At 38.6% G+C, this 17,740-nt stretch overlaps 1 protein-coding gene across 1 annotated transcript in view; it reads right to left on the bottom strand.

The window, feature by feature from the left end:
• Positions 1–3,235: 3,235 nt before the first annotated feature.
• The window catches only part of LOC126195778 (microtubule-associated tumor suppressor candidate 2 homolog), a 604,136-nt gene continuing 589,631 nt past the window's right edge, over positions 3,236–17,740 (bottom strand). Inside the window, exons 10-16 of the mRNA XM_049934411.1 lie at positions 14,340–14,597; positions 13,212–13,478; positions 11,842–12,059; positions 10,782–11,042; positions 9,953–10,436; positions 6,447–6,911; positions 3,236–5,326 (exon numbers count right to left, since the gene is read on the bottom strand). Of these exons, the coding sequence (XP_049790368.1) occupies positions 5,234–5,326; positions 6,447–6,911; positions 9,953–10,436; positions 10,782–11,042; positions 11,842–12,059; positions 13,212–13,478; positions 14,340–14,597 (2,046 nt within the window). The 3' untranslated portion in view covers positions 3,236–5,233. The remainder of the gene's footprint in view (positions 5,327–6,446; positions 6,912–9,952; positions 10,437–10,781; positions 11,043–11,841; positions 12,060–13,211; positions 13,479–14,339; positions 14,598–17,740) is intronic.

Genomic DNA, 17,740 nt, shown 5'->3' with positions numbered 1-17,740 from the left:
AGCACAAAACTTACAAATTCCAACAACCTCAACTTGTTAAGAGTCTGAAGTGTTGCTAAATGACCTCGATAAAACATCTTTACGAGAAATAATACCTGACACCATCCACTGCTTACATACATGTCCTACTAAAAAATAATTCAAAAGCTTTAAGGACAGATTACACAGAAAGTCACCCGTGACAGGCCTGTTACTCTGCTGTACAATGTCAGCTGTTATTATCAACTGAAATAACTATCACGCCTAATGTAGCCTTTTAGCCTAAGAGCTATTTATAATGCACAACACACAAGTGATTTAGATGTACTATCTGCACTCTGTATAAGTGAACTGATCAGTTCAGTTGTGTACTGAGAGAAGAAACACATCTGTCTAGTTTTTCAGTGTTTTGCAAGACGATCAGATGTTAAGCTAATTAACGTGTTACTGAACCGTGAAGAGCACTGAGCATGTACAGGGAGGGCCTTAAGTCTTTGCACAATTATAGATATTTATTTTGCAAAAACTATAGAACTTAAAAACTTCTAGTTTGTGACAAATGAAAGAATAAATAATCAAGTTAGTTTGCATATCTGTGTTGTAGTTAGGAGTTGAGCAGAGAGCACTACAGTCACTGTTGTGAAATAGCACCACTTGAGGAGTAGGAGGAGGAGGAGGAGGAGGAGGAGGAGGAGGAGGACCAGTGTGTTCTGTGGCAATTACTGAGCATCAAAGGTTTCAAAGACAATACGGGGGAGAAACCCTGACAAGAAGATGTACAGATCAGCAGTGTGCTGGGTCTTCCACAAACACAACAGCATTCAGTCAGTGAACAAAGCATTGGAGCTGTATAACAGACGTTCTTATGAAGCCCTTTGAAATCTACTCGACGTGCAACATACAGGGTGTTTATAAATTAGTTATATAAAAATGGCCTTTAATTGTGAAAAAGGTAAATAACTTACAGAAATGTTTGATACAACACTAAATGCAGTATCTTCAAGTTTTATTTACAAATGTTAATTGTGACTACCTTTCATAGCAAAACAAATGTTCTATCTGTAATCAGTTTCCTGCCAAATCCCATGAAACAAGTCTTTCTGTATGGTGGCAACTGCTTGTGTTATCCAGTCACAGCTCGTCGACGTTTCCCAGAAGCAGAGGAATGAACACGTCTTTACTGTAGTCCCATATACGGAAGTCTGATGAGGTTAAACCGGGTGATTGTGGTGGCCAGGATATTGTTCCACCACGTCCAATCCAATTTGGCATATTCCTATGGAGATACGTGACAACTTCACAACATTAACATTGCGGCAGGCCATCTTACTGGAATAAAATTTTGTGCCCGTATCCTGTTGTAATTGAAGCACTGAATAATGTTCAAGCATGTCTAGGTACAATATGCTAGTTACAGTTGACTCGGCAAAAAAGAAAGGACCGCAAATCTTGCTACAGCTTACAGTGCAAGAAACAGAATCTTAGGCGAGTCCCAGACACATCTGATTACGCGATGTGATCTCTGGTCACTCCATATCTGAACACTTTACAGATTCACTTAACAACAGGATGGAAGGTCGGTTTGTCACTGAACACAATTTCATTATGAAAATCATCTTCAATATGCATTTTGTTAAACACTTCTGTGCAAAGCTCAGCTCCTTTTTCTTTGTCATTTGCAACAGTTCCAGTCTGTAGGGTTTGAATGGCAGGCTTTTCATAGTACCTTCCACACTAGATATATTCAATTCTAAGCTGGCACATCTCATCTCACTGATTTACCCGGACTATGAATGTATGACTGCCAAACTCGTTGAACTGCTCCATCAGAGACTGCTGGCCGAACTTGACCCGCTATCCTGAGATACACAGCCAATCGATGAAATGATTGTACCAGATAATAACAGTTTGTCTTTGTGGTGGTGGCGTGTTATATTTAGTCTTGAATTTCCTCTGAACTGTAGTAGCAGATTTTGATTCATGAAACCATAAACAATACTGTGCATTCTTTGCATCATTATATGACTCCATGATTACTGTTGAAATAACACTTTCGTGCTTGCCACCTAGCAGCGATAATGTCAGGAACTGTAAGTGGTAGGTGGGAATAAAACTTTAAGACAGGATGCAGTGCCATATCAAACATTTCTGCAAGTTATTTACCTGTTTCACAATTTAAGGCTACTTTTGTATACCTAATTTATAAGCACATTGTACTGACATAAATCAACACCAGCAATGAGTATCTCCTCTAATTTGTTTTTCCGATAATGCTATTTTCTACAGGTTAGATAAAGTTAACAAGCACAGTACGAAGATACCAAGCACAATAAGATGATATGGGGTCTGGAAAGTACACATGTTGCTGTAAATCACATCACAGATTCTCCTTAAATGAATATGTGGTGTGATTTAATGCAGAACACAGTCACTGGCCCTTTTTTTTTGTTGTTGAAGAAAGTCAATAACGGCTAATATCTTGACATGCTAGAAAATTTTGCAGAACACCAACAGAGAGACTTGCAGCCTGATCCAATTTTCCAACATTCACCGCATTGGGGGTTTGCATGTTAGGAAGTTTCTTAACGGAACATTTAATGACAGCTGGATTGGGTGTGATGGTCCCAATGCCAAGCCTGCAACATCATCACACAAGATGCCTTTAGATTTCTTTCCATGGGACTACTTATATTATACCAAGTACCTGATCTGAACACACTAAGAAGGATAATGGATGCTGTTGCTCGTGTTGCACAAGGAATGTTGTCAAATGTATGGCATGAAATCTAACATCGATTAAACATTCCTCAAGCAACAATTGGCACACGAATAAGTTCATTGTCATCTTAAAAACTTCACAATTTGTTCTTTCATTTGCCACAAGCCACAAATCTGTAAGTCTATTACTTTTTGTAAAATAAAGATTGATAATAGTACAAAGACTTCCAGTTCCCCTATACATCTTCCGAGGTCTTATTTAAATTACATAGTGATGAATCTTTTTTCATAAACAAACACTCTGCAGCATTTGACATTTAAATAAGTCATCTAGATATGAATATGAAAAAGTACATCATGTTTCACAATTACTGCATTTTTGAGAACCAAATACCGCAGAGAAATGAAAAGCCTCCCTGGTAAAATCCTGATCACTGCACAGACACCCTTCTACAATTCTCGCCCAATTGTTGTTGAATGTAAAAAGAATGCTGTTAACAAAAAACTGTACTTCCACCAAAAAATAATTTTTCTCCAAATAGTAGCAACTCTTTATTTTTACCTTACAAGATAGTGACATTCTGTAACAAGACATGATACAATTCCAATGTACATACAAACAACTGCAATATCAATTGTGCTTTGAAAACACAACATAAATACAGCAAAAAAATTCACACAAAATATACTATTTCATCAGCCACACATTGTACTCAAAATCACAATAAAATGTAAGTAGCATATGGTTTTCTTATATAAAACTACCAAATTAAAACAGCAGAAATTTTATAAAAGTTGATCCACAAGTATCACATATACAAACACAGAATGCGGAGACAGTTCAGTTGTACGAACTAGCTCTGGCTTGAGTTAGTTCACGAAGCACATATTCCACACAAGTAATAATTCTAGGTTTATCATATCTGTAAATTATCAGTATTTTAACAGCATCAAGTTTTAGATTTATTAGATAATATGTATTGTGTGAACTGTCACCACTGTGCACTAATTTACATCTCTCAAAGCCTATTAAACACTCTTACTTACATAATATTTTGTAGCTATGACGTATACAAATCTAACAGTCATCAAACAGCCTCTGATAAACTTTATTACAAGCAGTAGTAAATTTACAAATAGCTCACATGTATGTAGCCAAAGGATAGCTGTGTAATAACACAAGATCATCCTCTTACAAATATTACCTCAAAAAAAGAGGAAATGATGTTACTTTGGTAATGTCAATTTGATGAGTATACAGTAATTGTTCTCAAGTTTGAGTCACACTTTACCCCCATTTCTCAATTACTCATCACATAGTTCAGCATTTTTTGCTCAAAGTTCAGTGTCTTCACAAATCATCATGTTAGTATCACGAAAGTTATGTATAATTCTTCCAATTGGTGCTAAACGATTAAACACTGAGAATAGCAGTACTGTTTATGCATAAAATATATGGTGATCAAAACATTTAAAAAGAAAGCAGATACACCAACAGGGATATGTGGAAAATGAAATGCTGTTGGAAGAAAAGAAACATAAAATGGATAACTTTGATAATTTCAGTGCATGTTTTGCTTGTATTAGTTCAGCACTGTGTAAAAATGCAGTATTGCATGATAGAAACATCACATTCAGTGATGTTCAGTAATTGATGAGTGAATGTCCAAATTTTAATCCCAGTGCTGCAGTATTTAGCATCTCGTGTTTTATTCTCCAATAAATCACTGTTTAATCTTGATGATGTTCTGCAGTTTATGATCCACCCATGTTCTGCAGTTTATGATCCACCCACACCCCAAAATATTATGAAATGGAAATGGTATTAGTCCTCACACTTAAGTGCAGTTAAGACCTCCCCCCCAAGTCAAGTCAAGTAATTTAATATGCATATTAACAAGCTGAAAGCTCTCTCAATCCAATTGATGAATTCTATATACAAGATTGAAGGTGGGAGCACTAAGGTTTTGCTGGAAGAACTCTCATGAGAACCTCGAACAACCTAAACAAAATATTAAGGCACAAGAAAATGCAAGCATTAAAAGTGGTCCATTCATCCTATAGATCATTACTGCAACTATCACAGGATGATTTCACATTTTGAAGCTTCCATCACACAAAACAGCACTATAAAACCAGTTAAATACAATTAACAATAACTTCATCAGGTACTGATTTAACCAAATTATCAATGAAAAAAATTAAGGAGTCCAGTAACAAATCTGAGTCATCTGTATAAAATCAAGAGGTGTAAGCACCATGCTTTCAAAAAAGCTGATAAATTATTAATGAGAAAAATTAAGAAAAGCACAATAAAGAGTCTTAGTCGTGTGTATAAAACCGAGAGCTGTATGCACCATACTCTCAACATACCGGATATACAATATTCAATGCCATCGTGTTTTGTCTCAGGTTTAAACCAACACATACACAAATGTAAGGCTTAAAATGCCAGAGTATCAAAGTCTCAAGTATTTCAGAACTTCTAAAATACTCCAGCTTCCAGTAAGCACATACACCAGCAAGACATTCTGCCTCAGGCCTCATTGTCTGATGGTAACAGTCCCACATTCTCCCAGGACTGGGGATCTTCACCATCAGATGATGTATCGCCCCCATCTCCATCATTCTGTGGAAAGAAAGAGGAAAAACATTTTTTTCTAACTTACTTCTCATCATTCCCACAAAAATATAAAATATTTTAAGAGGGTAATAAAAGTTGAGAGAGACAAATTTAATACCAAGTTGACTGATAGGAGCTAAGAAGAAACTGCCAGGAGCAGCTTTGGGGATTGATATGTTACACCTGATTTCATATCAGGTGACAACTGTTCGTGAGCATGTGCCAAGCTAGAGGTTTTCTGAACTATCTGTTTTTTTTTTTTATTACATATTCCTCAGCTTATTACTGAAATCTAGACGATTATTTCTAGCTATCAGAGAAGAAGAGATTGCTTCAATAGGCACAACACAGCGAAGTGTTGGAGGAAGCAGTACACTAGAAAATAGAAGTGTCACTCAGGGTCTTAACTAAATGGCAGCATAATAATGATCATTTATTTTGTGTGTGTGTGTGTGTGTGTGTGTGTGTGTGTGTGTGTGTGTGTCCCTTCCCCAATGCATTGCTGCTGCTGCTGCTGCTTCTTCTTCACAACAAGGAATTTGTGTCTCATAATATTATTGTAGATTCATTGTTTCGCCAATATTCCCCATATCTTAGAGTAACAATATCCTTTGGACCTTTCAGCAATATGCAGTTCAACTAAAATATCTGCAAACCAAATTATAAAACCAACTATTACTTCATTTCGTGCAGCAGTTAGGCATTTCATTCTAAAGACCAAATTTTTTTCTTTTCCTTTGGTAGATTTTATTCTTATTTTTATTCTTACCATACAGCATTTTTTAATACCAACATAAGGAAGACGTAATCCCGAGTGCATGCTTGCACACGCACGTGTTTCAATCCCAAAGTAACTAATTAACTAGTACACAGGAAACTATGAGTGCATGTGAAAAACACAAAACCGCAAATACAATAAAACTTATGACTAACGAGGACAACACAGCACATAAAAACAAACAGGGCACACTATCGATATAGTGTGATAGTAACATTTGTATATCTGAAAAATCATCATCTGATGATGCTGCTACCAAGAAAATCACTAAAACACTGATGTTTGACATTATCAAATCATCCCATGTAAGCTCAAACGCACTGCTAGAATCTCAACCTATAGAAATACCTCATTGTCCAGTGTCTCTTCAGAGATCATTGCCTCTCCTGCCGCATCCTTGGGAGCTCCCATCAGAGGTTTGGCAGCAGCACAGGCAGCAGCCAAAATGGAGAGATCACTGCTACCAGGAAGGTGGGGAATGGGAACAACCCTCATGTCTGCAGTCTCTGTCTCCACTTGCTGGTAAATAATTGTGCCATTCAAGTGTCTGTAGTTGTGTTCTGCTTCTGAACAGCTGCTTGTGGAACTGCAGGTATTGCTGCCAGGGGGGCTGGCACTGCTGCTGTTGCTGCTGCCACAAGTGCGCAAACTCAACAACTGTCCATCGAGGCTGGAGGGACCACTATCTGCGTTGGACCTCTTTGCGACACTTCCATTTGCATTATGGTGCTGGCGCATGTCGTCGTCGTCGTCGTCTTCGTCACCGTTAACAGAGCACTCGTCAGGATCACGGCTGCAGCGCTTCAGTGGTGTCTAAAGAGAAAGAGAGAACATAGGTCCAATTACTGGAACACTGTGTAAAACTATTTCGTACCTTATGATGTCTTATTAGGCCTACGATTCTAAGTACATATATGTAAACAACAATGAACAACATAGGCCTATAAAATATTTGTCATACGGTAGTTCTATGCAGCTTGACGAAGAACAGGATTTTGAAATCTGCATGTGTTGTTTCTGCTTATATTTACTAGAACAGGGCAATGAAAAGTGGTGTGTAGAATTGGTTACTACCAATACTAATGGCCACTTATCAGAAAAATACGGTATGTTGCAGTCAGCATGTAAGCAAAGAACCCAGAAGATTTTTGAGAAAGATGCAACAATCTGTTGTGTGACACTGCAGTGTATTCTGTTGAATAAGTTGTGCAATTATCAAGAAAAGTTTCAGATTGATCTGTGGGAAATTTCTGTATATTTGATTTTTTAAACTATACATATTGTTCACGTTTCATTCAGATTGATAAATTACAACATTGGGTTTTGATGAGAATATTTGTTTGGGCATTTTAACATCAATAGAAATTCATACAAGGTACGGGAAATTATCTCCAACAGTTTTAAGAGTTTAGAAATAATGGCTAAATTCAATCCTGGCTGAGCTTTCCCTGAAAATGATCGAATTCAAAGATATTCCAAAAATTCAGACACGAATTAAAACACAAGGAAAGTGTACAATAATGTATTGTACTACTGCTAATTAAAGGAAGTATGAAACAGCTGATAAAATATGCTGAATATTTTGCCTATAAAGAATGAAGTTTGCAATATCTCAGTGCAATATAGGAAGCACTTTAGCTGAATGTTAATCAAAAGTAAATGCAAAAACAAATTTCTCAATATGGGTTTTTCTTTTAAAAAATCCAACTGATTTTGTGTGAGAAATCATTTCTTCGGATCAGATGTGTGTCTGTAGCTTCCGATAACAAGCAGACTTGATGCATCAGTTGTCAGAATATCGACACCTACGCATCATATCTGACAACATCTATGTCCACCAGTTTCCACACCTGAATAAACTTGCACCTGTAAAACACTGAGGCCAATAAAGGCATTATGCAGGCTTTAGATTTGTAGTCGATATATGTCGCAGTCATATTTTAGTGATGAAGTCTACTCACTTGGAGGAAGGGAGCAATCACAGACAAAATGTTCTGACAAAAAGTAAGCACATCATGAAGTAAGTGCCTTTAAAAAATAAGTCTCACTTCTAGGCTGAAACTTTTCACTCTGTCCGTCAACAGTTTAATTGTTGTATTTGAAGATGGATACAATGACCAAACTGCTTTTTTATGATAAAGAAAAAAGGTTTGGTGTGCCTAAGAGACACCTACATTGTGTGTGCATTGGATTTGCACCAAAGTGTTGTCTCACCTAAAAAAGGGAGCTATCACAAAACATGAAGTGTGGTGGTCACAGCAGGTCTCTAAGGCACCAAGAAAATTGATGCAGAAAAAAGGAACAGACCTGATATTTCGTCACAAACTGCTTTATACATTGTCAATTCTTGAAACAAAAAATGCTTTACACAATGCTAATGTTTGAAGCATCCATGTTTCTCTGTAACCATACCATGAGTGCTGCAGAATGCAAGACACTACTCTGTCCGAAAGAATCCCATGCTGCCTATTTCACTGAGCAACATTGCAGCAGTATACTGAATAAATCGGCAAACTGGGAGAAACAGAACAGAAGGCAAATGTGAAATGTTCCAAAATGAAATTAAGTTGCAGCTTCTACTGCATTCCTGACTATTCCCAATTAGTCCCGTGCTGTTAAACACAATTCCATCTTTTTCCGATCGAAGCATCTCTGGTTCTCAAAATTATCTGCAGCCTCTCTACCTTATGACTTAGTTTTTTTTTTTTTTTCTTAAGAAACTAACAGGTTACACGTCTATTGAATGAAAGCACAAAAATATCGCCTGTGATTTCACAATTATGTAGAAGCAAACTGCACAACAAGGTAATTCTTGTTCACTTTCTAAAGAGCCGTGTTGTTGTGACTGATAGGAGTTGCGATTTAGGTGTCAGTCGAAAGGTCTCAGTCGGTGTTGACTGCTGTTTCAGTGCAGCCAACCAGTTAATAGATGACAAGAGTGTTCAGCATGAATTCATAGTTGTAATCACAAGCAGACCTAATTCACAGAGTTCAAGATAACAGAAATGTTATATGTATTTGAATTTGAAACAGTTTGTCTTTAACATTATGTTCACTGAAGCTCCTCCCATTATAAAATACATAGCAGTCATTACATACACCCGACAGAATGAGTCTTACTAAATGTCAGAAGCTATTTTAGGTTGGCCGCACTTTTTCCTGAGTAGGCAGCAGCTTGCTTTGTAGACCGAGTACGAGGGTGTAGCAGTTTGTTCTGCTCTTTTTCAATGTCATGGCATTTTACAGCATTTAGTGTCATTTCGAGAGGTTGGCTCCAAATTTTAGCTCTTTTTTTCCACTAATAGGAATGGAAGGAGTCCAGAAATGTAAGGAGGCCAATGAAGCAGCCTCACACTAGTCACTCACTCTGAAAGTGAATACAAATTGCAAACTGCTTCTCAAGTCACAACTCAAGATGATGACGTTCATCCAGAAACAATATGTCAACAATGATATTAGCATACTATCATTATACTATCATACTATACATTATTGAATGCTTGTGTTAGTAGTGACCACAAACAAGTGAATATTGTTTCTAAGTCACATTCAGTTTTTTGGCTTTTACTGAAACAGTGGTGTATAGCCATCAGTAGCTCTTTAGAAAGTGTGTAGTAGTAGTAGTAGTAGTAGTAGTAGTAGTAGTAGTAGTATGATCATCAATAGTAGCAATAAATACTGTGAAAATTTTAAATTTTTCATTGTGTTTGTAACTCATTACAACTTCATTTGCAAGCAGTAGTGAATTACCACCGAAATGAAGCGCACAGCTTAGAGTAATCAATTCTGGCTACAAACATTAGATGAAAATGTCATTAGCTAATAAATACAACATGGTAACATTATGAACAAACCTTTCCAGGGGATACTGTGTAATTATCTTCTCCATAAGAATGTGCTACAGGTGATGGTGTTCCTGAAACTGAACGCTGCATTGTAACAGGAGCAGAGGTAGCACACGTTCCTGATGAACCCCAGCAGGATACAAAGTTGTCCGAAGATGACACTGACCACGCCCTTGTTCTCGATCGTCCGGCACTGATTCCTGTCGATCGTCGATTTCCAGGACCAGATGCACCACGGCTTCGTGGAAGGGTCTGAGACTGGGCAGTAGATGGTGGAGATAAGCCAGAAGAGCCACGAAAACTGCCTGCACGGCGCACTAGGCGAGACACTTTTGCTTCAGGAGATTCATCCATGTCCAGTACCCATGACACAGAGTCACTCTTCTCAACAACAGCCTTCACTTTCGGTGATGCTGGGGGACTAGGGTGCTCGAGATCATGATGCATCACAGGTGTGTTGCTCAAGTCACAACGGCGCTGCATCAGCGGCGACCTGCTGAAAATTCAACCACATTTTCAGTTGTTGCACAGGAAGCATAATTATCAAGCAAGTAAATGAAATCACTGAAAGAAGATTGATACTAAATTTCGCTCTTTTTCTTCTTGAACAGGAAAGATCGTATTTGGAGGTAATTATATCATAGCACTTTACAAAATATTTCTAATTTCTGGCAGACATCCTTTGTGAAACCTTTTTCTGTAGAAACATGTTTAAGTAAAAAAAAAAAAAAACAACAACAACAACAACAACAACCACACCACATGTAAAATACCACTGTGTGACGAGAGGGAGATCATGAAAACAGAAAAATAGAGAGGGAAGTAAATTTTCACTTACCTACTCAATTTAGTGTAGCTCTTGCTGATTTCTGGAAATGCTTGACTATAGTCATGGAAAGAATCAATCAGCTTTCGGTTAGTTTTATGATTGTTATGTGAGATAGGTGTAGAAGTCAGAGCCTGTGTAATCACATGAACTGCTTCAGTGCTCTGTTTCAGTTTCCACTGCAGTTCTTCATTATGCTGTGAAAGCCTTTGTTTCTGCACAGCAACATGATGAAATGACTCGTTCAGTTTCCTGTTCTCTTGGGATAGCTGCCTGAAAAGTAACATTAACATTAACAACAACAACAACAACAACAGCAACACTTGACATCCCAGAACAAGATGGTTTTCGGAACAGGCCGTACAGCCTACCCCGTGAGGAGGAAGAAGAGAAAGAAGAAGAAGAAGAAGAAGAAGAAGAAGAAGAAGAAGAAGAAAATAATTTAATTAATTAATTATTCAACAACAAATTACTCTAAATATACTGAAATGAGGTGACTCTACACCTATGTGCTGGATTGACTAGCATGGAGAGCTGCACTAAACCAATCTTTTAACTGACTACAACAATAATGACAACAACAGTAAAATGTGAGTACGGGATTAACAACACCAAGCTGTGAGGATAATTGTCTGCACCAAAAAAATCCATAAACCTCTTCTGTCTAAGAAACCTAGTTTTCTATAGAAAGTAAACATATTTAATGTGAATTTTAATACTGTTCTAATGTTTTAATACAATCCTTCGCATGCAAGTTAAATAAACATGCTTTTGAATGTCGTATACAAGTTTGCTTACAGCTAATCTGCCATACACTTTCACAGTGATTTGCAGACCATGGATACAGATCTAAAATAATTAGAAACCTTTCACCACACTACAATGAAATGATGTAGACCAATAAAATCTTATATTTAACCTGCAGAACATATAATATTTAAAACAGATTTACAAATACGTACTGCACCAACCAAAAAGTTTGTTAAGTTCAACAGCATTACCATTTACCATATACATGTGCTTACATTTCTATGACATTCTGACTGTTCCTTGAGAAGAAAAAAAAAATTACCTTTCAAAGTCAACTTTGTGCTGCAGTTGCTCCTGGAGATCCTCAACTCGTGCCTGCAGTGTTGCTATCCTTTGTAATGCTCCTGGTAGCTCTCCAGCATCTTTTGCTAGCTCAGCATTCTGCCTTCTTACCTCTGCTAGCTCTTCATGTCTCAAATCCAGCACTGTCCTCAATGACCTCACTTCCTCTTCCAGGTCATGACATCTTCCTGCTGTGACCTGTGAACAGGGATAACAGTTATTTTGGTGCCGAGGAAGCCGTAGGGAACTATCATTGAGAGAACCACTTTAATTTCCAGGTCTTCTGAAGTACAGAAATTATAATCTCATTCACTGCTATTGTACCTGGTGCGTACATAAAAAAAGTAATAAAAATGTATCACCGAAGTAAAGTATCTGTGAGCAATATGTGGAAACTGAGATTCAAGCAGCTCTAGCAGCAACTGGAAAATTGATGCGACAAGTCAACATCTACATCTATATTTCACAAGCCAGCTTACTCTCAAAGGATGTGGGACAGGGTTGAGATTTCTCAGGTTCTGTCTTGGGGTCATTTAACACAGTGTATGTGGGAGGAGGTAGTACATTAACTGACTTATTGGATGGTTCACTGTTTGAATTTCAACTCTAAAGCTCTTTGTGATACATATCTCTCTTGCAGTGTCTGCCACTGGAGTCTGTTTAGCACCTCTGTAATGCTCTCATGTCACACCAATGACAAAACGCACTGTTTTTAACTGAATCTTTGCTATCTTTTCTATTAATAAAACTTGGTAATGGGAAACTGATGAGAAGTACTAAAGAATCATTTTTACAAGTGTTTTGTAAGCCACTTCTTTCATGGAGAATTACATTCCCTCAAGATATTTCCAATGAATTTCAGCCTGACATCTTCCTTTCATACAATCAGTGTAGTTTAGGATGTTTAATCCTCGGTATTTTATAGTGGTGGTGTTTACAGTGGTCCTTCACCAACAGCTTAATCTAAAAGCCTATTTATGCACAACAATTTACATTTATTTACATTCTCGGTCAACTACCATTCCCTCTTCTAATCATCAACGTGTGTGTCATGGGCAGAATAGTGCTCCCATCATTTTGTAACATACAGCACTAGTGCTTAAAACATGCATGGTTTGTATCTTTATGGTCTTCCAACTTGTTAACATACAGAAAGAAATAGATTTTATGTTAAAAAATTCCCCTAGTATAAACAAGTATTTGTCACCTGAAAAATGAAAGCGCAATACATGACTGTTTACGAAATATATACATACAAACTTCCGTTAACTGACAACAGACTTCTCTGTAACCACTGGTGCCCGAGGACAGTTCAAGATTAACAAACATTTTGAAATTTCAGTTCCTCACCTGCAACTGGGCGTCACGGTCTTGGCGAAGGCCGCTGACAAGGCCAGCAACCTGCTGCTGCAGGTGAGCTGTCTCCGCATCGGCTGCCTCCAGGCGCACGCGCAGCTCTGCGGCACGCTGCTCACTTTCACTGAGCTGGCGTTTGTGCTCCGCCTCTGCCTGCCGCAGCCTCATCACACCATCCTCCAGCAATGCTGCCTCTCGCTCTGCGTGGAGACGCTCCAGGCGTGAAATCTCACCCTCGTACCGACACCGCGTCTGCTCCGTCTGCAGAAAATGGAAATGTTTTTCTAACCGATGGTGCCTTGTATATGCTGGAACTGCAGGGTCTAGTCAACTATCTAGTATCAGGAATAGCTGACAAAGTCTTTAATTTGTTGCTCAGGTAGTACTGTCAATGCCAGACAGACAGGAATTGCTTCATTTTGTGGATTCAGATCAAGGAATTTATCCCTGTAGCCAACTCTGAATGACGTGTCCAAGTTGTTTTGATCTTTCCCCATTCCCAGTCAGTCTGTCTAGGACAGAGGCTTGGGTACAAGTTATTTCCACATAATTATTCAGCTATCTCCTGGTTTTATCTCAAACTTGTTTGTTCCAAGAAGCTCTTTCATTTGACAGTATCACAAGCTTACCAAAAAATCCATTACCCGTTTTTATTTACATAGTTTTGTACATTATGCTGCAAAGTTTAGATTGTTAAGCAGAAGTTTGTCCACACCAAAAATAACTTTAATTTTCCAATTGTTTCTTTGTGAACTGCAAAACAACATAACCACCTCTTCTCGCCCACAGATGGAAACTATTCTTCCAACCCTACCCCCATTCCCAAAATCCCACTAGCAGGTTAATCTCTCTGTCTTTCCAGTCTCTCAACTCATTGACAAGTTCAAAGAAATATCGGAGTAACAGGCAGATTTTTTGCTAGGATATTTGAAATGAAATTGTGGATCATTTAGTGAAAAAAATTTTTTGTCACCTGAAACATACAATGTTTCTTGAACGAGACAATTTATCAAATACATACATACTAACCTGAAGTAACTTGATTGACAACAGGTAATCACTGGTATTCAGCCAAAGAGAACATTTCAAGATTAACATATCGCTGAAATTTCAATTTCTCACCTGCAACTGGGCTTCGTGGTCTCTACTGACGAGGTCCTCGACCTGCCGTTGCAAACGGGCTGTCTCTGCATCAGCTGCCTCCAGGCGCTCGCGCAGGTCTTTGGCACGCTGCTCACTTTCTCTGAGCTGGCGTTTGTGCTCTGCCTCTGCCTGCTGCAGCTTTGACAAACCATCCTGCAGCAACACTGCTTCTCGCTCCGAATGGAGACATTCCAGGCGCGAAATCTCATCCTCATACCGACACCGTTTCTCTTCCGTCTGTAAACCATAAAAAAATTTTATGAACCGCTCATATTGAAACTGGGGGGGAGCAGGTGGGGGGGGGGGGGGGGCAGTACCTCCACTGGATACCACAGGCAGGTTATAAAGTACAAGTAATTGCAGAAGGAATTTTTCTATACACTGACAAGTTCTCCATTTTGTTGCATCACACAGTACTGTACTCTGCAAATAAACGCACTATCTAGTGTATGGCAAATCAAACTGATGGTGACTGCTTCAGCTAAACTACAAACTTCACTTGGTTACAATGTTACAGTTCAGTTATACACTTGTGAATGTACAGCTGAATCAGACTTCATCATCATCATCATCATCATCATCATCATCATTATGGTGTCCCCCACACCTTAATCGATCTCTGGAATATAGACACAGGTGCGAGTTATATCCACTTTCTTATTTAACAAACATCTGCTTCTATATCAAACCTGTTTGATGCCAACTAGTACCACACACGAAGTGGTTTTTCATTTCACAATATCATAATATCACCATGAAAATGAAATGGTCGTTTAGCATATTTGACACCACTTCAGCAACTTGCCCATCTGATGAAGATCAAATCGATGATGATAAGAGGACCATCCAGTCACATGCAAAAAGAGAAATCAGTTCAGAGACAATAAAGAAGATCAAAAATATGCTTCGACTGCTATTAGGAGCGAATAATGTGTGGACTCTTTGAAAATAAAGTAGGCCTAAATCTGTTAACGCTGTTATTAGTTGTCTTTGTTTTTCTTAAAATAAAAAGTTTCATGTTGATGGCAACCTCAGCTGAAGTAATCCATGTCACATTTCACAAGTAAACCGCTTTTTACCAGGCATGAACTTTTATTTAGCCTACAGGAGCACAACTGGTTTTGTTACATATAGATGTACACCTGAAGATGTAATTTTATATAATTAATTTCCTCACCCCTTGACTTTCAGAAATGTTTATCTGTTCATTTAGGTTGGTTCTGTGTCAATTTGGAATTCACCGAGTTTCTTTTCACAATCTACAAACGTGCAATTTGTCTCGGGAGAATATATCCAGCATATTCACATTTCACAGTTGAAAACAAAGTCCAATGGAATAAAATGCCAAACTGAAGAAGGTAATTCTGCATGTCACCTGACAATATTTGCATCTCAAAAAGGTTCCAAAGAAATAAAAATTTTCAGCACACCAGCAACAGTTACATAATCAAAGAAATGAATCATGTCTTGCTGGAAGACAAATGTGTTTTTATCACAAAGTATTGCTTTTGGATAAATATGAACTTTTATAGAAATTCTGTTGTAATCATTTTGGTCTAAACAACTATTATATGAGTAAGGGCTTACGGGTTATTACTTTGGAAACAGATGATCAGTTGAAAGCTATGGCAAAGAGCTATGTTAAACATGGCAAGAAACAGTGCCCAACATGTTGAAAACAATTTGCCACAAAAGAGCACTACAACAGAAGACAGATCCATCACTGCCAGAAGACGAAGCAGCACATCCAACAGAATCACTGAACACAAGCCTATATGCTGCTGATGTCTCTCCTCTGAAATCTCAACAGATACAATTGAGGGCTGCCAGAGATTATGCAAAAAGAATATTAAGTGAAACACAAGAAGCAGTTGCATTTAACACTGCAGCAGCTGGGTTCTTTGATACAAAAAATTTTCAAAACATCTACACTGGAGCACAAAAAAAAAAAAAAAAAAAAAAAAAAACTGGTACACACACACAATATATATATATATATATATATATATATATATATATATATATTTCCGCCGTCCACCTAACCTTCGTAACCTCTTAGTTCATCCCTATGACCCCAAACCACCTTCCCTACCCTCTGGCTCCTACCCTTGTAACCGCCCCCGGAGTAAAACCTGTCCGATGCACCCTCCCACCACCACCTACTCCAGTCCTGTAACCCGGAAGGTGTACACGATCAAAGGCAGAGCCACGTGTCAAAGCACCCACGTGATCTACCAACTGACCTGCCTACACTGTGATGCATTCTATGTGGGAATGACCAGCAACAAACTGTCCATTCGCATGAATGGACACAGGCAGACAGTGTTTGTTGGTAATGAGGATCACCCTGTGGCTAAACATGCCTTAGTGCACGGCCAGCACATCTTGGCGCAGTGTTACACCGTCCGGGTTATCTGGATACTTCCCACTAACACCAACCTATCCGAACTCCGGAGATGGGAACTTGCTCTTCAATATATCCTCTCTTCCCGTTATCCACCAGGCCTCAATCTCCGCTAATTTCAAGTTGCCACCACTCATACCTCACCTGTCATTCAACAACATCTTTGCCTCTGCACTTCTGCCACGACTGACATCTCTGCCCAAACTCTTTGTCTTTAAATATGTGTGTGTGTGTGTGTGTGTGTGTGTGTGTGTGTGTGTGTGTGTGTGTGTGTGTGTGCGCGCGCGAGTGTATACCCGTCCTTTTTTCCCCCTAAGGTAAGTCTTTCCGCTCCCGGGATATATATATATTTCCGCCGTCCACCTAACCTTCGTAACCTCTTAGTTCATCCCTATGACCCCAAACCACCTTCCCTACCCTCTGGCTCCTACCCTTGTAACCGCCCCCGGAGTAAAACCTGTCCGATGCACCCTCCCACCACCACCTACTCCAGTCCTGTAACTCTCTCCCTTCAAACCCACATCCTTTTGTCTTCCCCTCTCCTTCCCTCTTTCCTTATGAGGCAACAGTTTGTTGCGAAAGCTTGAATTTTGTGTGTATGTTTGTGTTTGTTTGTGTCTATCGACGTGCCAGCGCTTTCGTTTGGTAAGTCACATCATCTTTGTTTTTAGATATATTTTTCCCACGTGGAATGTTTCCCTCTATTAATTTATATCATTAATTTGAACCCAACAATTACGTTTGTTATTGTCACTGTTGTATTTCGAAATCTTTTCTGTCATCTTATTTTCTCTTTTTGTTTGTGCCAGTAGTTTCACTTTGTATTCACCTTCTCCTTTTTACTGTAACCTACTATACAATTTTATCCCGCCTATATAGACTCAATAATACGTCACCCACTTCCAAACAATAACCAAAAATTTTTTTCCGCTTTCAACACTACCGCTGCTATAAAATCCACCGTTTCTAGTCCACA

The sequence above is a fragment of the Schistocerca nitens genome, chromosome 7, assembly GCF_023898315.1.
Source record: "Schistocerca nitens isolate TAMUIC-IGC-003100 chromosome 7, iqSchNite1.1, whole genome shotgun sequence".
Classification (NCBI taxonomy): Eukaryota; Metazoa; Arthropoda; class Insecta; order Orthoptera; family Acrididae; genus Schistocerca; species Schistocerca nitens.
The sequence above is the reverse complement of the archived record's forward strand: the minus strand, read 5'-3'. Positions and strand labels throughout refer to the sequence as shown.